Source organism: Oncorhynchus kisutch, linkage group LG14 (assembly GCF_002021735.2).
Source record: "Oncorhynchus kisutch isolate 150728-3 linkage group LG14, Okis_V2, whole genome shotgun sequence".
Classification (NCBI taxonomy): Eukaryota; Metazoa; Chordata; class Actinopteri; order Salmoniformes; family Salmonidae; genus Oncorhynchus; species Oncorhynchus kisutch.
In genome coordinates this window covers 53,153,312-53,175,667 of record NC_034187.2, presented here as the reverse complement: position 1 = coordinate 53,175,667, position 22,356 = coordinate 53,153,312, and the positions used below count along the sequence as shown (strand labels likewise).

At 45.8% G+C, this 22,356-nt stretch overlaps 1 protein-coding gene across 2 annotated transcripts; it reads left to right on the top strand.

Moving 5' to 3' along the window:
* The first annotated feature begins 8,359 nt into the window (after positions 1-8,359).
* LOC109904470 (PR domain zinc finger protein 1) lies at positions 8,360-21,402 on the top strand. Of its 2 annotated transcripts, XM_020501704.2 has the most exons (7): positions 8,360-8,544; positions 9,299-9,606; positions 13,699-13,818; positions 15,668-15,911; positions 17,752-18,614; positions 18,720-18,848; positions 19,419-21,402. In XM_020501704.2, exons 2-7 carry the CDS (start codon positions 9,340-9,342, stop codon positions 19,989-19,991), a joined length of 2,196 nt encoding a protein of 731 aa, XP_020357293.2. In that variant the 5' UTR covers positions 8,360-8,544; positions 9,299-9,339; the 3' UTR covers positions 19,992-21,402. The 2 variants fall into 2 exon arrangements, with proteins under 2 accessions (XP_020357293.2, XP_031644419.1); XM_031788559.1 differs by lacking the exons at positions 8,360-8,544; positions 9,299-9,606; positions 13,699-13,818 and adding an exon at positions 15,284-15,435.
* The last annotated feature ends 954 nt before the right edge of the window (positions 21,403-22,356 follow it).

The following is a 22,356-nucleotide window of genomic DNA, read 5'->3' as shown; positions in this document are numbered from 1 at the left end:
CCCAACAGGCCACTGGATGTTGACCCTGCCCTCGGGAGCCCCGACCTCCTGGCTATATAACCAGGGCTCACATTCATTTCCTTAATTCTTCACTTTTCAGCTCACCTGAAGTACGTTTTTTTCAAGGACATTAAGACTACGAGATTGAGCTCTGAATTAGCTTTCTGTTAGTGGGGAGAGAGTACTCGTCCCCCTAGATGTTGCGAGTTTTGGGTCTAGGTGCATGTTTTGGTGTTTTTGTGTCTAAAAACCCCCACAACTTTCTGCTCTGCTTGTGAAGTCAGTGGATGGCCAGTGGCAAGAGTCAGTTCAAAAAGGCTAACGAGCTGAGTTTGAACCCCCGACCGTGCCCTAGAGCACATGGTTTCAAATTGAAGGATACTCACTAGTGCCGTCCTGTTTGCCTGGGGTGGAAACACGCTTAGGAGGCTTTCTGCTCAGACCAGTTCGTGTGACCATTGTCTTCTACTTCCGTTTGGTGTCGGGCTGACTTTGTGAGTAAGATTGGGGCTGCTGGCGAAGGGTCTTTGGATGAAACTACCTCGAATGGGTTTATCTGAGGTCGAAAGAGGGCATCAGCGGTGGTCGGAGTTGATATGGGAGTCAACCCAGCCGAGTGAGGCTCATTCCGGTTTCTCTGTTCAGAGTCCGGATTCCCTGGTTGACTCTGGAGGGTTTTCAGTGTGAATCGGATGACATCAGTCTGGGGCAGCCTAATGTCCCGGACATGGATTTGACGGGGGAGAGTGAATCATTGGTGGTCAATGCACTCTTTTTCTCCCCAATTTCGTAGTGTCCAATTGTTGTAGTAGCTACTATCTTGTCTCATCGCTACAACTCCCGTACGGGCTCGGGAGAGACGAAGGTTGAAAGTCATGCGTCCTCCGATACACAACCCAACCTGGCCGCACTGCTTCACCCGGGAGGCCCACAATGCACCTTTGATGGAGCTGTGTCGTAGGGTGGCATATCACCTGAGGGTGGATTGGCTGTCTTCTCCCCCGTATCATCCCGGATCGCTCAACGTAGATGCTGCTATACTTTCCGGGGGGGGGGGGGGTGTCCTATCTCTGTGGAGTAGAAACTGCATCCTTCGGTGGTTGCCCATATACGGGACCGGTTCGGCAGGGCCGACGTCGATCTTTACACATCTCAAGAAAACGCGCATTGCCAACTGTTCTTCTCAAAAAAGGTATCTGGGAGCTCCTTTGGGAATGTATGCTTTGGCGTATCAGTGACCTCTGACCCTGCTCTATGCGTTTCCTCCGGTGGACCTGATTCAGGCCACTGTGGAGAGGATCCGTCAGCAGGGTCTGTTGTTGATTCTGGGGGCTCCCCATTTGACACAGACAACCCTGGTTCCCAGAGATCATCCGTCTGTTGCGAGGGACCCTGTGTCGTCGGGATCTATTGCCGCAGGCGTACGGGAGAATTTGGCACCAACGACCACAGATATGGATCTGTGGGTTTGGCCCCTGAAAGGTTGAATTTGACGGCTAGGGATTTACCCTCGAACGTGATTACATCTATACAGTCGGCGCATGCTCCCTCTACGAGAGGGTTGTGTACAGATAAGTAGCGCACGTTTGAGATTTGGTGTCAGATTAAAGGAGTTTCTTCTTTTCAGAGCTCTTTGGTGGACATTTTGATGTTCACACAATAGTTTTTTGAGCAGGGCCTTCCTTTTTCAACATTAAAGTTGATATGGCAGCCATCTTGACGTGTCATGTCGGGATTGACGTCTCTACCCCAGGGTCTGATCCGTTCGTGGTTACATCCTAATTCAGCTTTTGCATCCAAGGTTATACCTATGTCTTACAGGTCCCCGGCCTTCGATCTGTTCCCGGTCTCACCTCCTCCGTTTGCTTTCAGTGAACAACGGAGGTTGCATGGCCAGTGTCAGGTGCGCGCTTTGCCCACGTACAGGGCATTCGGAAAGTTTTCAGACCGCTTCACTCATTCCACATTTTGTTACGTTACAGCCTTATTCGAAAATGGATTAAATAAGAAATGTTCCTCATCAATCTACACACAATACCCCATAATGACAAAGCGAAAACAGGTTTTTTAGAAAAGTTTTCAAAATAAAGCAGAAATACCTTATTTACATAAGTATTCAGACCCTTTACTGAGACTCGAAATTGAGGTGCATCCTGTTTCCATTGATAATCCTTGAGATGTTTCTACAATTGATTGGAGTCCACCTGTGGTAAATTCAATTGATTGGACATGATTTGGAAAGGAAAGCCCTGTCTATATAAGGTCCCACAGTTGACAGGGCATGTCAGAGCAAAAACCAAGCCATGAGGTTGAAGAAATGGCAGCATCATGCTGTGGGGATGTTTTTCAGTGGCAAGGACTGGGAGGAGAAAGATGAACAGAGCAAAGTACAGGGAGATCCTTGATGAAAACCTGTTCCAGAGCATTCAGGATCTCAGACTGGGGTGAAGGTTCACCTTTCAACAGGACAACGATCCTAAGCACACAGCCAAGACAACGCAAGCGTGGCTTTAGGACAAGTCTCTGAATGTCCTTGAGTGGCCCAGCCAGATTCCAGATTTGAACCCGATCAAACATCTCTGGATAGACCTGAAAATAGCTGTGCAGCGACGCTCCCCATCCAACCTGACAGAGCTTGAGAGGATCTGCAGAGAAGAATGGGAAAAATTCCCCAAATACAGGTGGGCCATGCTTGTAGCGTCATACCCAAAATGATTTGAGGCTGGAATTGCTGCCAAAGGTGCTTCAACAAAGTACTGAGTAAAGGGTCTGAATACTTTTGTAAATGTGATATTTCAGTTTTTTATATTCAGTTTTTAATATTTTTCAAATATTTCTAGAAACCTGTTTTTTTCCTTGTCATTATGGGGTATTTAGGGTAGATTGAGGGGGGGGGGGGGGGGGGGGATCATTTAATCCATTTTAGAATAAGGCTGTAATGTAACAACATTTTAGGAAAAGTCAAGGGTTCTGATTAGTTTCTGAAATGTTTCTGGGAAAAAAGAAGTAGAGGAATAGGGATTGAGGGAAGTAGGGGAAAACGAGGAGGCATTGAAGAGGGGTATATTTTAGACAGGGTTCTCGTTTGCCCATTCATCCGTTTACTAATGTGCCCATTTGGTTTCTTTAGTACAATACCGACATATTACCAAGACCATCACCCCCCCCCCCCCCTAATGTGATAGTCATAACCTCTAACATGGTCACTAGCTCACTTCACTTTCATTCTTACAGAGAGCCACACATGATTAGGAACTAACTATTTGTTTATTGTAGCAACAAATAAATCCCTTTGCCATGTTACGAGTACTGCCCATCTAATGTCATCTGCTGTGTTATACAGTGTAATCAACAAGCAGATAAATTCACCTGAAACTCTTGAAGGTTTTTATGATATTTTGACATGATTTAAACATGACAACTGCCCATATGCAGACTAAACGTTCCTTCCATTGCTATTGACTCATGAAGCATGTTAGAAAATTGTATCTTAAGATGACAGTGAGTCTACAAAACATTAGGAACACCTTCATAACATTAAGTTGCACACCACAGTTGTGTCAAGTTGCCTGGATGCCGGACCATTCTTGATACACACAGGAAACTGTTGAGTGTGAAAAACCCAGCAGCGTCGCAGTTCTTGACACACTCAAACTGATGCGCCTGGCAACAACTACCATACCCTTTTCAAAGGCACCCTGTGAATGGCACACATACACAATCCATGTCTCGAGACTCAAAAGTCCTCCTTTAACCTGTTTCCTCCACTTCCTCTACACTGATTGAAGTGGATTGAACAAGCGACATGAAGGGATAATAGTTTCCCCTGGACTCACCTGGTCAGTCTATGTCATGGAAAGAGCAGTTATTCCTAATGTTTTGTACACTCAGTGTATGTTATTATGCTGGTGCAGTGGCAGGTGGCCACCAAGAGGAGCGAATGGCTCGTTTTCCAAGTCGTCCTACATTCATGTGAACCGCGCTGACATGCTGCCTCTAGTTCAGCTAAAGCATTATCTGTGTCTGTGGGTGTATTTTGGTATGTCTGTGCTGTTTCTGGGAATTCTTGGTGTGCTTTACGCAACAGTGTGTGTCTCATTGAGTGTGTATAAGTGCTTATCATTTTGTAAAAGGGGGGGGGGGGGGACTTGCCTCCATGCTGTGGCCCTTCTGGAGGTCCTGAATGGTTCGAGTTGAGAAGGTGAGGGGGGTGAACGGGGGCATGGGTTGGGTTGGGTTGGTGAGGTGGGGGCTAGTTTTTGAGGAGGTTAGGGGTTAGATGGATAATGAATTGGATTCATTTAAGAGTTACACGTTAATTGCCTTCCGTGGGTGTTTGGAGCGTCTGGGCTGGGGGCAGGTGTACCCCCAAGCCCATAGTCCCCTAAACTTTACTGTATAACAAGTTCAGTCGTGATGAATTCCAGATAAATGTTTTGCCAAAGCAGATAAAGAGGCTACTCACCCACGTGCATCTTTTGTCTCTGTTAGACACAACCTTGCAAGTCCAGTAAGATACTAGATTTTCATTATCGCCAACTGTTAGTCAGGTGCAAATTAGTGAAACATCCGTCTGGCTTGAAATGGTACATAAGTGGTACTGTATGATTCTCTAACTGTTGACTTTCACCTGCTTCAAACTGTCTGCGTGAGCTACCACAGCTTCCTCCCTTCCTCCCCCCTTCCTCAAGCCCAGTTCTTAGGAGGTAGGCAACGCTGCTGCTCCTGGAAAAGTGCAACTGAAGCAATCACCCCTGACAGGAGAGGGGAGGAGGGGAGAGAGAAAGAGAGGGAGATCAGCCAAGCATCACGCCTAGCCTCCCTGTCCTGAGCCTCATCTCAGACAGTCTGCTTATTACAGAAATTAGCCGCCGGGGGAAAGAAGCTTAGAGAACTTTAGGGTCTCCCCCCCCCCCCCCCCCCCCCCCCCCCCCCCCCAAACTCCCTCATACACACGCACCAGTGAAGCGCCCAGCACTCCTCGAATAGAAGTTCGCCAGATGGCAGGCAATTTAGCTACCGTTTCACTGGGCAAGTTAGGAACAGGTGGTGGTAGACCGACAGACACACAGTGACATGCAGGACAAAGAAACATACATAAATATACTGTATAATATACTGTATACTTATAGTGAAGTCAACTAAATGCTACCCAACGCAAGCAGGGAAATGCTTTAGAAATATATGGACATAATATGCACACATGACCTGAACCCCAACACAACACTCATAAGCACGACAAAGGGTGCTCCGCCTTTCTCTGGCGCTGTAAATATATCAGTGGCCTACAGCCCAAGCTCCATCCATGTGCATGCGTAGGAAGACCTACGTGGAGGAGTTAATTATCCTGACTCTCACCCTAGAGGATATGTTGCACTGATCCCATGGGAATTCATGAAGCCTAGGAGGTCTTATTGAGTGATTGTATGACATATTGACCATTGACACTGACAACCAACTGAACACTGTTTCTTCTTCTTCATTTCCCCATGCATTAAGGAAGTTCCTGTATCTACAAAATCCAACTTGATTGACCAACATTTCTGGGATTCTGAAAGTTGTTTTTTTTGGGGGGGGGTTCTTAATTGATTCTGTTTCTCACCGTGAACCATCTGTGTTATCAATTTGCTTAAAGTGATTCTAGCACTCTGTAGTGAATTGTTAGACTTGCTATGAGACATGCTATAGGCGTATATCCTATACAAGTACTACTATCAGTTAATAACACCGGTGGTTCATAGAAAGTAGAGCCCAACCTATATGTTTTCTTTGGGGTCCGACAACGATTCATATTTTTTGTGGGACAAAACTTACCGATACCGCCTCCCGAGTGGCACAGCACAGCTGTGTGGCAGCTGGCCGCGACCGGGAGACCCATGAGGGGGCGCACAATTGGCCCAGCGTCGTCCGGGTTAGGGGGGGGGGGGGTTCGGCCGAACGGGATGTCCTTGTCCCATCGCGCTCTAGTGACTCCTGTGGTGGGCCAGGCGCATGCCCGCTGACACGGTCGCCAGTTGGACGGTGCTTCCTCTGACACATTGGTGCGGCAGTGAGCAGTGTGTCAAGAAGCAGTGAGACTTGGCGGGGTCGTGTTTCGGAGGACACATGGCTCTCGACCTTCCCTTCTCCCGAGTTCGTATGGGAGTTGTAGCAATGGGACAAGACTGTAACTACCAATTACAAGAAAACTTAACGATACCGAGACATTTGCAGATTTTGTGTTTTACAGCAGGGAAATTAAAAAGTAAAATATTTCCACACCAAGTTCTCTTAAATTTCCATCCGAAAGAGTAATTGTCCAAGAAATTTCTTCAAATGTTGATTTCTTACATTGTGACAATAATGACAACGAGAATGGGCGCTAGTGTTCAGATAAGCATGAGATTCACTTTTTTCCATCCCATTTATTGAATATCGGTTATCGGCCGATAATAATATACCGGTAAAAGGCCAATATCGTCCGATAATATAGATGAAGCATATATATATATATATAGGCCAGGCTCTAAAAAGAAAGTGTGACCACACAACATTGCTATAAGACATCATAGAGGCCTGTACCCTATACAAGCATTAATAACACCTAATAACACTGATGGTTCATAGAAAGTGTTACCAAAATCCTCGGTCTTGAAGGTGTTAGACAAATACAGTACAGCTGAGATTGGAGTTCCGTCACCTCACAGGATGTCTATGCCACAACCCGATGTCCATGTGTTGCAGCGGGACTAGCCAGAAATATATACGCATAACATGCCCTATACCCCAACACAACACATGTACACATAAGATTCATCAAATCAAATACGGGAAATCCTTCTTATAATCCAAACTATATAATTAAACATGATCAACTATTTATGAACTATATATAAATAATATTTTCATATGTATATATTTCAGCGTAAGATGTCCTAACGACTTCATTTTTGCCTGATTTATAAAATGGATTTTATATTCGTTCAGTTCCCAAGGTTTTCCTGTAAAAATCTTGAGGAATCAACCTAGAGGCATAGAATTCTACATTGACTCCCCGCTTCCAGTTATCCAGTAAGATCTTACAACAATTTACAGTCTTTTCACAATACAATGGATGTCACTGGCTCGCTGTAACTTTGAGTATTGAAAAATTCAGATTCTATTTTCTTTTCAGCTTTCACATGTTGTTTCCCTGGCCTGGCTACCTTTAGTGTGGAGCACAGGCGACCTAACTCTCTAAACAGAGGACAGTTGTTCAAAGTAGACTGAACCGAAAGGGAAGCTCATCTGAGGTGCTGAAACTCTCTCTTTCAATTAAATTCAATTAAAGGGGCTTTATCGTCATGGGAAACATATGTTAACATTGCCAAAGCAAGTGAAGTAGATCATATACAAAAGTGATATACATCATACAAATGAACAGTAAACATTACACTCACAGAAGTTCCAAAAGAATAAACACATTACAAAAGTCATATTATGTATATATACAGTGCTGTGACAATGTACAAATGGTTAAAGTACAAAATGGAAAATAAATAAGCATAAATATGGGTTGTATTTACAATGGTGTTTGTTCTTCACTGGTTGACCTTTTCTTGTGGCAACAGGTCACAAATCTTGCTGCTGTGATGGCACACACTGGTATTTCACCCAGTAGATATGGGAGTTTAGCAAAATCGGGTTTGTTTTCGAATTCTTTGTGGATCTGTGTAATCCGAGGGAAATATGTGTCTCTAATATGCTCTTTCACGCACTCCTGTTACAGGGCAGATTGAGGGTTTGCGCGTGCATGTGTGTGAACTTTGATCGTCCTTCTGAAGAACCCTCCAAGTTCACACTCACCCTCCAAACGTATGACCACTGATGATCCTTTGCACCTCTGTGCTTTATTGTGAATCCAAATAAAATATTTGAAGTGTGTGTGTGTGTGTGTGTACTTGTGTGTGACCTTTCAGGGTCCTTTGCACCTAAATGTTTTATTAGATTTTTTTTAAGTATGTGTGTGTGTGTGATCTGGGGGATTGAGGAGACCAAGATGTTGCAGGCTGAGGACGTTGTTCCACCAGATCAGATTGCTCGTTAAGGGTCAAACCACGCAAAAGTCTATCAGTGTGTTTGTCAGTGGCCACAAGCCAGCCATCTGCTATTCTTTCTTTCATTCATTCAGATGTCTTACGTGGGCCCCGGGGTGTTCCTTTGTGTGTGTGTGTTCAATTGTGTGTGTGTGTGTGCATGGTCACATTCAGGCAACTGTCCAAAGCCACCAGTTATGTGTCAATTGGTCGCACGTCCAACTAATCCTCTCCGTCACATGGCCAACGGCGGCTTCTCATTGGACGAGAGGATGGGGTAAAAAAGCATTGCCCAACGGTGGCTCGGGAGTTTTGGTGGCAGAGGCAAAGTGGGCACAGCCTGGATACCTGAAGGATCTTACAGGGAGGAATTCCTGGAAAAACAAAGCGAGAGTGACACTGGAAAAAGTAGAAGACTAGAGAAAGAGAGGCGGAGAGGGATGACCTTACCAAAGAGATGATGTTCCCACAGCAAAATTATTGTCTAAAAGTAATTGTCAACTGCATCCTATTTTGTGCCTGTAATGTATTTTTTTATTTTTTTTTAGAAGGAAGGTGTTCAAGCAATATGTCAAATACAGTAATTGTGAACTTTTGTATTTGAGTCAATGCTGAGTGAATGAACTGTGAATGAACAGCACCGAATGGGCTTGACCTCTTGGGTCTGATTGAGTTTGGATTGGGAAAATAGCTCATGGTCAACAACGGGGGGTTGAGAAATGGAGTTGACTTGTTTACACTTACTTGATGGACTAGGATTTGGATTGGATTTGATCATCCTTGGCGATATTCAGATTAATATTGGGGCTTGGAATATGTTGAATATTTTTGCTGGGTTGAATGGAAAAGCTGCATAGATTTTTGGTGAAATTAAGCATGTTGACTTGATTCATAGTTCCGGTATTGAACAATAACTTATGAGCTTGATGATGTTTTGGCTGAATTACATTGCTGATCATTTTGTCATTCAGTGGTTCTGTTGCCTTTTTTGCTATATATTGCTGCTCCGTGGATTATATTGACGACGACAAGCATTGTCAACACCCTATCATGCAGCGGGTTTAAGTCACTTTCAATCAATTCTCACAGTACAGTGTGTTGTTTATCAAGTGACAATGACAAGTGACAACAAGAAGCAAGGCAAAGGAATTCCGCTAGTGTCACTTGTGAATTCAAACATACCATTTTATTCATGCTAGGATGAAGTAGCATGACACCCCTTCTCTCCCTTTTCTCTCTTCCAGACCTCAAGCTTTAACCAACGCATCTAAAGACGAGGGCCCCCATGAAAAACCGAAGTATCACCGAAGTAACACCGTACCGACGCACCCCAACCCAAACCAAGTCCAGCGGGGAAGAGCGAATCAACACAAAGAGTGTTAAGATGAAGCTGGAGACAGCCCCAGATATGAGTGAGTGGCGAGAGGACGACTTTGCCCTCAACTGCACCTACATTGTCCCTGACCAGGTGTCGGACCCCAGCTTCGGTGTGCCCAAAGCCATGACGTCCATACCCCGCAACCTCACCTTTGAGTACAGCACAGAGAATGAGGTAGGAACTTTAATAGAAGTCACATTTAAATCAGCATTTCTGTGCCAGATTTAGAACCAGGAGGGGAATACAGTACACGTTCACAGCCAAGCGCATGTTTGTGTATTGACATTTTACTGTGATGCACAATGTCTTTCTTACATACTCTATTGATTAAGTCTGAATGAATCTGGGACAGTCCGCGGTCAATGACAAGTTGTGGTCAAGGCTCGTGTTTGGTGCAAGCAAGAGTTGCTCCATTCCATTCCTGCTCTGCTCAGTGTTACAATGGCCATGTCGTGTGTCCGCCGGTAAAAACCCCGAGCCTCTTTACCGTTACCAAGTCTCTAGGTCAGTATTCCAATCACGTCTCTGGGTCAACACGCACACACACATTTCCGTGAACAGGTCGCTGCAATACTGAAACAAATACCTTGTCATTGTGTCTTTTCCATACCGCATCACAATTACCTTAGTTTCTTCACTGCCAGGATCTTCCTACCACAAACAGGCATAAGGCTCATGGTATCTTGACTCCGTGGTAGTCATCCACCTACTTAACAAGAGGACAGGGACCAGCACAGCTGCATCCAGGAGATCCAACCTGAGCCGTAAAATCACATCAACAGTTCCCGCTCTGGCCCTCTTTCCCCCTCCCCTCTCCATCCCTCGTTTTCCTCCATTTAGGTGAATCAGCCTTCTACACCATATGTCCAGGCTATGAGTGTCAGTGAATCAGCTGACTGGCATGGCCCTATTATGACTCACCAGAGAAGGGGTGTGAGGTTTTAGGCCGAGGGTGTCCTAAAATGTACACCGCGCTCTTGTGAAAAGTGAACTTACAATTGTGGCAGAAGAGATGTCTCTCTCTTTTTTGGGGGAAAAACAGGTTGTAATTATCTCTCGCATACTTCTCACTTTTCTCACTCTCCGTCTTCTTCACTTTTCGTGTGGTTAAGTGAGCATACGGTTCCTTCCTCCTTCTCTCAGTATTTTCACCCGAGCAACTCTTAGATGTCCCTCCTTTAGCTGTGAGCATCTCTTCTCTTCCCCTCTTTGCTGCTTTTTCTGCCTAGGCCTGCGAGAGGTGTGAAAACTGTGGTTATGAACGCATGGTAAGGTTTTTTGTGACTTTGTTAGTCTCCTTCCACCCTCACAAACACAAACCATCAGCCAAACCAGATGTAGCAAGTTGAATACACAGTGCAAGACTTCACTTTCACACTGGGTTGTGAGAGCTCTTTTCCTGTTTCAGCAGAGGCAAAGTGACCCTCAACTCTACTGTACTTGCATGCAAGACGGCTACATTACTTGCACTTGTAAGCACAATTTTTTTTATATGAGTGTCTCACGTGTAAAATATTTCAAACATGTCACAGTCTTTTGGTAAGGCTGGCTGTGTACCCTCAGAGAAGTTTCCCTTTCTGATAATGGCATTATGTCCATTTCTCCCCTGAGTAGTTGGCATTTGCTTGGGGAATCCATATACCCTATGGCGTTTTTATGTCTTGGAATCTTACCTTTATGTGTGTGTGTGTGTGTGTGTGTGTGTGTGTGTGTGTGTTTTTTTCCCGGTAAAGGTCACAGTGCCAGAGGGTGCGTCAATCAACAGGAAACAGACACATGCCAATTTAATAAAAAATAAAACCTATGAACTACCTATGGGGACTTCACACATACTTATTAGTCCTTGCCAACCATTGTTTGTTACCAGTCATTGTTTAGTCATGGCGATTGCCGATTATGCAAAAGCACTACTTTTGAATTTGGGGATTCTTTCAGTTGTTCACCAAGTAAATATTGACTAACAGAAAGATCACAATGCGCAATGCCAAGAGTTGGCAGTAGTGGTGTAAAGCTACCCGCCATTAGACTCTGGAGCAGTGGAAACGCATTCTCTGGAGTGATGAATCACGCCTCACCATCCGACGGACGAATCGGGGTTTGACGGATGCTAGGAGAACGCTACCTGCCCCAATGCATAATGCCAACTATCATTTTTGGTGAAGGAGGAATAATGGTCTATGGCTGTTTCTCATGGTTCAGGTGAGGCCCCTTAGATCCAGTGAAGGGAAATATTTTATGCAACAGCATACAATGACATTCTAGACAATTCTGTGCTTTCAACTTTGTGGGAACAGTTTGTGGAAGGCCTTTTCCTGTTTCAGCATGAAAATGCCCCTGTACACAAAGTGAGGTCCATACAGAAATGGTTTGTCGAGATCAGTGTGGAAGAACTTGACTGGCCTGCACAGAGCCCTGACCTCAACCCCATCAAACACTTTTGTGCTGAATTGGAACGCCAACGGCGAGCCAGGCCTAACCGCCCAACATCAGTGCCCGACCTCACTAATGCTCTTGTGGCTGAATGGAAGCAAGTCCCCGCAGCAATGTTCCATCATCCTAGTGGGAAGCCATTCCAGTAAACAGCTGAGGCCACACATAAGACCATGAATGGAAGGATTTGGCTGGTCAGAGTAGAAGAGTGGTCACTCCACCCTTCCACTCCTCCTTCTCTTCTCCTTCCAACGCTCTTCGTAACTCCTAAGTGTGCCAAGAAGGGGGGGGGGGGACTGAGCGGGACTGAGCAGGTGAGGGGGGGAGGTGGGTAAGTAGGTTAGTCTCCAACGATTAACTTTCGTTTGGGGCGCAGGGCAGGCACCGTCACAGGCCGTATTTCCTGGCTGCGAGAGGACCTATTCCGAGCTGGGACAGTTAGGGGGGGAAGGTGGGAGGGAGAGTGGTGGCGTGGTCCAGTCAAGAAGCGAGTGATACTCCTCTACTCCTTCCCCCCTCCCTCCTTCTTCCTCGTCTTCTTATAAACCCGGCTGAGCGGTCGTTAATCAGCAGCCCTGTCGCAGCTCAGTCATTAGTCACGCTAAAACGGGGCCACACAATGTCCCTGTCACACTCACTCTCGTCTCACCCTCCGTCACCCCCTGGCCAGGACTCAACAGATCTTCAAGACAAAGCCCCTTAAGACCCCCCGAGCTATGGGTGCGTCTCACCGATGCTCCCTGCCAAGCGTGGGTGTCCCCCTGTGCCTTGTTCAAACTTCCAGTACTTTCTAAAGAATCCCTATTGAAGTATGAGTCAGGTTGCTATTCCTGGCCGTCAAGGCTCAGGGGAGAGAGTTCAGTCGACCGTAGTGATTTCCCCGTTTCCTTTTCCCAGCTCTTGAGTTAACTGTGGATGCGTCTTTTTCTTTGCGTCATACAAGTGTGTAACTTGAGTCTGGTAAACTCCGCGTCAGAGTGTAGACATTGAGCACGTACCAGAAAAGGGGCATGACAGAAACGCACGACAGAGACTGGTGGTCATTCTCACCAGCGGGGGCAGCGGTGAGCTGAGTTAGAGAGTAAACGACCTGTCTCTGTCCCTGTAAGAGGCTCTGCATGGTCAATCCAACGTCTGCGGCGGCCATAGAGCGTTCACTGCAACACGGCCTCCGCAGAAGTCAGGGAATTTATACCTTCTTGAGCTTTGCTGAGCAGAGCAGAGCTGCTTTGAAGTAAGTTGTCATGGAAATGAGTTTGTGTTTATACTGTCAATGCAGAGCTATTACGGACCCCTCCGCATTGTTAAATCACTTGCTCGGTGCACGGCGATGCGGTACAGAGCTCAATTTGGCCTCTGCATGGCTCCGGAGGCTCCGCAATTGCATCACACCATTCATACTGTGCCTCCAACCACATTGTCGGGTCAAGCATAAATTGGCTTTAAGTCAATGGCATTTATGAGGACAGTCAGCAGGTGAGAGAAGCAGGTCAGAGAAAGTGCAATTCCCTTCATTCATTTAACTCATTAGACAAGAGGAAGAAAGCCAGTCACCTTGAAGCTCTGGAGAGAAGATCAGAGCTCCTGTCTGGGTCAACATGTCAAGGCCATAGAAATAAAAATTGGTAGAACAGAAAAAGTTCCTCAGGCCACAGCAAATTGACAGCACCCTCATGCTTCTAATAACTCTATTTCTATGATCAAGGCTGTCTTAAGGGACAGGCACTGTTTGACTGACTCTAATGTTTGATAGCATGGGTCCCAGATCTGTTTGTGTCGTCTTGAAATCTGGTTCTGTTAGGCTAACTGTTTGATGATGTATTGTCTTGTGTTTAGGTGACAGGCGTGTTCAGCAAAGAGTACATTCCTCAGGGGACTCGGTTTGGACCTCTGCAGGGTGACATCTACACCAAATACAACGTCCCCAAACAGGCCAACAGGAAATACTTCTGGAGGGTAAGTTGGCGGAATAACCGTTCACACACACACGGTTTGACATCAAGCTGTCGGGAGATGATGTGGAAACCGGCCACTAGGGGCAACAGTGAGCGCTGTTACCCTCAAGTAGATTTGGGTGTAAGCATCTGCCTCTGATTCCAAAGGTTGCAAGTGCTTATCCAGTGATATTTTTTGTTTTAAGCCTATCCCAGCCCCTAGCCCTTACCTTAACCATTCTGAGTTAATGCCTTCACAATTTGTAGTCAATTCCTGAACTTAACCCCAAACTTAAAAATGCTGAGTTAATGCCTGAACTTAACGCCATACACACAAATTTGACTTTGGAACAATTTCGAAATTTGACGTTTGAACGTCTAATTCTGAGGTGAGAATGTGAGAGCTGGTTGGTAAGTACAGCCATGAAAACAGGTGAATGAAATGATACAGTGGGTTCTAGGGGAGAAATCTCAATACCTTACCTAACAAGCAGATGTGGGAACTGCTTCTCAAAAGAGATGGGGAAAAGAGATTCGACCCAAAATTGGTCCTAGTTATTCTTCTCCAATTATTCTTGGAAAAAGAAGCAAAAGTGGTAAAACAGTTTCACACCAAGTCAGTCACTTCCCATCTAAAAGGAAACAAAAATGCATTGCTCAGAAGCCCATAGGTACTCAGGGGTTTTGGACAGATTTTTGGGGAAGTTGTGTATCTTTACACGCACGCAACAATTGCATCCTTCCCAGCGCTCAAGTCCCATTCAACCCATTCAACAAGTATGACATATAGGAAGTGATTGTTAGTGTTCCCCTATCTCTCTCTCTCTCTCATACACACTTCCTTCTCATTCCCACACACCCTCGTCCTCTCTCTGTCTCCCGGCGGTCACTTGCCTAATTCAGGAGTTTTCTCTGAGTCGTTTCCCTGTTAGGGCTTTCTGTCCTACGTTTTCACCTTCCTTCTGGCATTTCCTGTAAACCCGATCCGTCCTGTCCTACTACTGCAAATTGGTGCAAGTCTGACTCGCCTCGAGAGTATGTCAACACTCTCTCACGGGACAGGTGTGGAGGTGTGTGACGTGTGTGAGTGTGTGTGCCTGTGAGCACGTGCTGCCATCTATTTGTGTGTGTTTGGGTCTGCCAACACAACCCCTCGTACATTTCCTTAATTAAGTGATGCCAGTAAAAACAATTACAGGGCACTCTATATAGAATAAGTGATTGACAACTTGCCAAGTGAGGAAATGTAATGGAAATTCCTATGGTTGACATTATTGTGATATGCTGTTTCTCCTGGTGGGAAGCAGCCATTCAAGTCTGGGCATGTTGAGAGAACCCCCCCCCCCCCCCCCCCCCCCAACCAGAGTGTGAGAGAAAGAAAGAGAAAGAGAGAGAGAAAAAATACGTCTGTCTGTCTGTCTGTCTGGGCATGCGTTCAAACTCTTTGCCCTGCCCCCTCTCCGTCAGTCTAACTAGCAGCTGATAAAAGCAGTGACAGCGTTGATTTCACACCAGACAGTGACAGTAGTTCAGGAACCCACACACAGTGCGCGGGACACACACTCAAGAAACAGCCCAGGTGGAACAAGAACCAGGTCATTAGAAGAGGACATAGGAGACTGTTCTGTACATGGCAGAGGTGAACTACACTTTCTATCGACATACTGTGACAATGTTTTGTCAGCTCAGCAGCTCAACTGCTACAGTGAACGTTTCAGTCATGAGTGAATGTAACAATACAGTAGAGGTCAATCGGTCACAAAGTTGTGTACTAACTGATGTTACACTATGTTTACATTTCTACAAGTGTGGGTGTGTGTTCTATTATTGCATTGTATTCTTATTTCACTCTCCTCTCTTTTCCCTCCCAGATCTATAACGGCAGGCAGCTATACCACTTCATCGATGGCTATGACTTGCAGCGCAGCAACTGGATGCGCTACGTCAACCCAGCGCACTCGCTGTCCGAACAGAACCTGGTGGCGTGCCAGAATGGCCGTGACGTCTACTTCTACACCAGCCAGCCCGTGGAGCCCAGGCAGGAGCTGCTGGTGTGGTACAGCCAAGATTTCGCCCAGAGACTGTGCAGCCAACCAGGTGAAGAGCTCAAACAAAGTGAGTGCCATCTTTGATTGTTGTTGTTGTTGTTGTTGCCCTCCTCTCATCTGTTCACTCTCCTCAACTCCTCTCCTTGTTTCTTTCTCCTCTACCCTCTCCCCTCGTCTTTCCCATCCTCTACTCTCATCTTTCTCTCTCCTTGAATTGCTTTTCCATCTACTCTCTAGCTCTCTATTTTCTGTGGCTCTACAAATAAAGTCATATTCTATGTTATGACACCCAATGAAAAACAGTTAGTGAGTGAGAGGGTAATGTAGTGAAAGACAGTCAGGTCTGTATGTTTGTCTCTAGGTGGAAACGATGATGAACAGCGAGACAGTTCTCTTTTCATACCTATATCAGATTTTTTTTAAAGGGGGTTTAAATCTCTGTCTGCTCGATAAGAGGACATAAAGTTGAGCCATTTTTTTTCTCCGATCACAGACTTTCATGATTATAGTCTTCAAAAGGAGTATTTTTTCCCCCCTCATATTGATAAGATCTGAGTTCATTAGATGGTAAACAATGAGACTGAGTGTGACGGAAACGGTTTCCTTCCTTGTCCCCTTTTCGGAGCGGATGGCATTGTTCTGGAATATGTCCCGAGTCATGGTTGGGTGAGAGACTTACTGACAAAACACAATACACGGCTACACCTGCCTCAATGAAGGAGACGGCTCACCCACACACACACACACAAACACACTCACCCTTCCTTACACAACATAGGGAACATCTCAAAAGGAGTGGAAAAGTCCTCTCAACAATGCCTGGTCAAGTAAAGTCCATGAGTCATTGTCAGCTGTACATTCAGGTATGGCAAGTTGTCCACTCATTATATGACAACTAGTTTTGTTGCCAGAAACTCTGTAAGGAGACATGCCCTCTTAAACTATAATTACATTACACAGTCATTCAACCTGTTGACTAATGTTGACTAGGCTACAATGCCAACTGCTTTGACACAGTCCTTTTTACTGTGTACTCCACACACTTGGGGACAACCCTGATAAAGACTGTAGTAATTAGGCTAGGCCTCTAAAAATTCACACAAAACAACAAAGGATAAAAGTAGCTTAAATAGTCTATCCAAACACATTTGGTTTAAACTGATCAATTTATAGGCCTAATTAAAGGGTGACAGTTCACGCCTAAGCTTTGTATGATCACTAATGCACGGTTTAATGCACTATTGTATTCTGCAGTGGGTTCACTTTCCCTTTAATCCTGGTTGTAAGGCAATTTCTGTTAAACAGCGAGTAATGAGTTAGTTAAAAGCCACACAGCTATTCACATAAAACATAAGTAGGACTTAAAACAAGCTAACTAAATGGCAAATGCATTTCTTCCTGCGGTCCTGAGAAAGACGCTTGAGCGGTAATTGAAACCTTGCGACAGAAACGTCCCCCCCAAAAAATTTAAGCGTTTTGTTTTACTACAAATCCTACATGACACATACCCACATACACCCACACATCAAAATGAAAACATTGCTATCATAGTTGCCAGACAGAAACCATGAACTCTTTTGAAGTTTCATCTAAAAACTGAAACCGTCATCATCATTTACCATAAGAGGGAGCGCTCGGGGGGATGTGAGAGCCCGAGTGCGAGTGTGGTGCGTCACTACAGTCACTTCTCACTTCGTTAAGACTGTGAACTCTGTCATTTGTCCATCAATATTGTCCTATTGCAGAGTGATAAGTGAATAAATTGCTCATTAGGTCGACACAAAGGAAAGGACGGAAGTTGTATTATTGTGTGGATTGGCAAGGTTGACCGTTGTTTTTACAGGGTATTTCATACACACTCAAACCCAACCACTATGTCTGACCTTGGGGTTTTTCTTCTTCTATAGAACACATTATCGGAGATGTCAGAGAATCCGAAGAGAAGGAGATGAAAGACGAGAGAGAGGATGAAGGGGAGGAGAGAATTGATGTGGAGGTGCTGGAAAGAGACACGCCGCCCGACACGCCAGACGACCAAATCATGGACTTCAGCCAGAAGATAGAGAATGAGAAGGTGACCCAGGACCACCAGGGACCCATCCCCTCTCCTCAACCCGACCAGCGAGAGCCCAATCTGGGATCTCATGTCTACGGCTTCCCAGAGTGCCACCCTACCGCCCCCTCCCCGACCCGCGACCTTCACCTCCACGGGCTCTACAGCCACAGAGAGGGCCTAGTGTCCTCCTACCCCCTCTACCATCCCTCCAGACCCATTCAACCCCCCTACCAGCTTCTCCCCCCATACAGCAGCCCCCACTACCCCCACCTCCTCCTCCCCCAGTACCCCCCACCCTTCCCTGGGATGCTCCCCTCCAGAGGCCCTCTGCGGTACAGCAGCTATCCGAGTAGCGATGGACTTCCACACCCCTCCATGACCCACCAGCCTGGTCTGCTCCCAGTGTCTCTGCCCTACCCCGGAGCGACTCAGGGAGGGCTGAAGGAGAGGACCCCAAATATGTCACCTCCTTGTGGGGCCCCAGCCACCCCAGAGCTCTCTCCCCTTCCCAAGCAGGAGCACCAGACACCCCTGCCGTCACCCTGTGGCTGTGAGGAGGCCATGAACCTCAGCCTGGCCATGCCAGAGAGCAGCCCCTCGCCACCTGCCCCTGGCTACAAATCCCTCCCCTACCCCCTGAAGAAACAGAACGGCAAGATCAAGTACGAATGCAACGTCTGCATCAAGACTTTTGGACAGCTGTCCAACCTCAAGGTGAGGATCTTATAGACATAGGTGGTACTTTTGGTTTCTCTGGTGGCCCAATCTATTCCTGTCTTATTGTGGGTTCCTATCTAACCGAGGCATTTTTTCTTTCAGGTGCATCTCAGAGTACACAGTGGAGAGAAGCCCTTCCAGTGTCACCTCTGTCTGAAGAGCTTCACCCAGCTAGCCCACCTGCAGAAGCATCACCTGGTCCACACTGGAGAGAAACCACATGAGTGCACGGTATGTTTGTGTTTTGATCAGCTTTTTCCAGTCTACTTCAGCTCTAAAACACACACACGCACACACACCTGCGTGCCAGTATGAATTTCACCCTGCCCTGCCCTTGTGATGTAAGGAATCCCTGGGCTTTTGTTGAACACTCTTTTATAACTATGTGGGTGTGATCATGACCTCAGTCCTGTGTTGATTTTCATGGTAGGGTTCAGTGATCTCCAACTCGAAACAAGCAGTCTACACTTATAGAAAAAAGGGTTCTTCGGCTGTCCCCATATGAGAACTCTTTGAACAACCCTTTTTCGTTCCAGGCTGAACTCTTTTGGGTTCCATGTAGAACTCTCTGGGGAAAGGTTTCTACATGGAACCCAATAGGGTTCTACCTGGAACCAAAAAGGGTTGTTCAAATGGTTCACCTATGGGTTTCTAGCACCTTTTTTTCTAAGAGTGTCGGGTCATACCCTGCTAGCACGCAACCACAGAAACCCAGGAGCCTGGTTTCACCCAGTTGTTCTAATGATATCACAACATCATCCTAACCTGAACTTTCCTATCCATCTGTTCCTATTCATATAGGTGTGTCACAAGCGCTTCAGCAGCACCAGCAACCTCCGGACACACCTGCGGCTCCACTCGGGTGAGAAGCCCTACCAGTGCAAGCTGTGCAGCACCAAGTTCACCCAGTACATCCACCTCAAGCTCCACCGACGCCTGCACATCGCCCGCGACCGCCCCCACTGCTGCCCTCTCTGCGCCCACGCCTTCGTCCACCGCTTCTCGCTGCGCATCCACCAGCGCAGCTGCTGCCCCACCTCTGCCCAGGCCCAAGCCAGCTCACATGCCCACACCCACATCCGCGAGCTGGTCGAGCGCTTCGACACCAGCCCCGAGGCGGACACGCTGCCTGAAGGGGCAGGACCAGCCCATTTGGAAGCTGCAGTGGAGCGCTGGGTAGCCCGGAGCTTGGAAGGGCGAGAGGGCAAGGAGGACCAGAGTGAAGCCACCCTGCTGCTCAAGGCCTTCACGGCGGCCATTAACACCCCAGCTCCTCCCACGACGTCATCGCACACTTCTACTTCAGCCTATCAGGAGAGGGCTAGTGTGGTACGCCTCTACAACCGGCCAATGGTGAAGACGCAAGGGCAGTAGGCGAAGTAGAATGACCCTTTTGGGGAGGGGTAAGGAACAAGAAACATTTTAAGGGTCTACCTCCTGAAAAGCCAGAGCACAATCGATAAAGTCGTCACGGAAAAATAAGTTTTTCCTCGAGGGGAAGAGAGACTATGGAAAGCCAATAAGAGAGCAGCACCAAAACAAAGACTATTCAAAGACATGGCCAGTGTGTTCAGTGATTGCACTTCCACCCTAACTAAGGGTGTTTTCTTATTCGCTGTGAAGTTTCACTCAGGTCCACAGGTGTAATTTACATGGAATGTGTGAGAGCGTTTGTCAGCTATATTTGTTCAGTTGAGTGATTATTTTTCTTGTTAACGTAATGTTACGTCTTGACACTTCCAAGGAGGCTTTACTCCTGGGAAAACCGTTGGACCAATGCCACAGACTATTACTGCGATATCTAATGTTTAATTACCGGACAATCTTTGTGTATATTTATTTATTTTTGCTAAAAAAAAGGGTAGATCAGGGATCGTGAAACTATGTGTATGCTTTTGCGTTTGCCAAAAAAACAACAAGAATCAAACAAAATATGAGGATAAACAGATCTAACTTATGTAGCATAACTTTTTCAAACTGAAATAGTGTATTCTAATGTAATGTAACCAGAGAGGAAAGCAAACTAAAAGTAGTCAGAATGTTATAATGTTCCGGTTCAATTCAAATAGCTTCTCAGGACTTCCTGTGAGTCATTTAGTGATGTATTGGAGGTACATACTTCTGCACAGAAACTAGCAATAAAAAGAAAAAACGTTTGTTTCTTCTTTTTGAATGTTAAAACATTAAGACAGTGTACTTGTATTTGAATTTGTTTGAATATATCCTGAAATACCATTGTGTTTCTAGCTCTTTCTCTTCGATTCAGTTGTTATCTACCCACTGTCGATATATACTTTATTTAATTCGTCCTCTATACTGGTGGTACTGTAGATGCGATTGTCATCCGAAACAGAGCATGAACCATACAGTATGTGAGAATGAACCCGATGTAGTCTGTACTGCACTTTCCCCTTTACTCAGTCTGCTCCTAGTACCACTGTATATATATACACTCAGGTGAATGGCTCTCGGCTCTTGTTATTTTATCAAAACTATTGACAAAGGTACCTCATACGAGAGCTGTACGTTTTCGCTCTCACTGGAAAAAGCCAGAAATAGATCCATGCGCAACTAGGTTTATGTTACCTAGAACCAAAATGGTGGAACTGTTCTAACATTAATACTGTGTGAATTATAATTGTTTTTGTATACACGTTTGTAGTTTTGTCTATGTAGTTTATTTTTGGACCAAGGTTATCATATGTGGATACTTTATGTCAGAGATTATTTTCATGATACTTTTGCAATAAATGTAGCACATTAAACATGCTGTTTTTCAAACTGTGATGTCTTTTGAGTTTTCTATTTTCTGGCTTCAAAAATCCAACATGCTTGTATTTGCACATTCACATGAACACACACACAGACACCCCCTCACAAATCCCCCACATACTCTCGCCCTCTCTTACTCATAACCAAACTCTAGAAAGTCCCATACGACAGCCCACTCAAAACTCTTGAGTTCACTTTCTTAGAAAATAGAGGAACTGAGAGTATGCACTGATGTTCACTAGAATCAGCATCACTTACCATCAGACTAAACCTAATGTGCTAATAATGATTGTGCTAATAATGATTGAATGATTGTGCTAATAATATTGAATGCGGATTATGTCTTCTGAGAAGATGTCACCTTTGTGGATATTCAGCTCTCTTGAAAATCTGTGAAACTATTGCTACCACCTTTCAGCGTACGCATATAGTATGTAATCAAGACAGTCGTGAAGAGGGTACGAAAAAACCTATTCCCCCTCAGGAGACTGAAAAGATTTGGCATGGGTCCTCAGATCCTCAAAAGGTTCTACAGCTGCACCATCGAGAGCATCCAGACGGGTTGCATCACTGCCTGGTATGGCAACTGCTCGGCCTCCGACTGCAAGGCACTATAGAGGGTAGTGCGTACGGCCCAGTACATCACTGGGGCCAAGCTTCCTGCCATCCAGGACCTCTATACCAGGTGGTGTCAGAGGAAAGCCCTAAAAAGACTCAAGCAACACCAGTCATAGACTGCTCTCTCTACTACTGCACGGCAAGCAGTACCGGAGTGCCAAGTCTAGGTCCAAGAGGCTTCTAAAAGCTTCTACCCCCAAGTCATAAGAATCCTGAACATCTAATCAAATGGCAACCCAGACTATTTGAATCCCCCACTCTTACGCTGCTGCTACTCTCTGTTATTAGCTATGCATAGTCACTTTAATAACTCTACCTCCATGTACATATTACCTCAATTACCTCGACT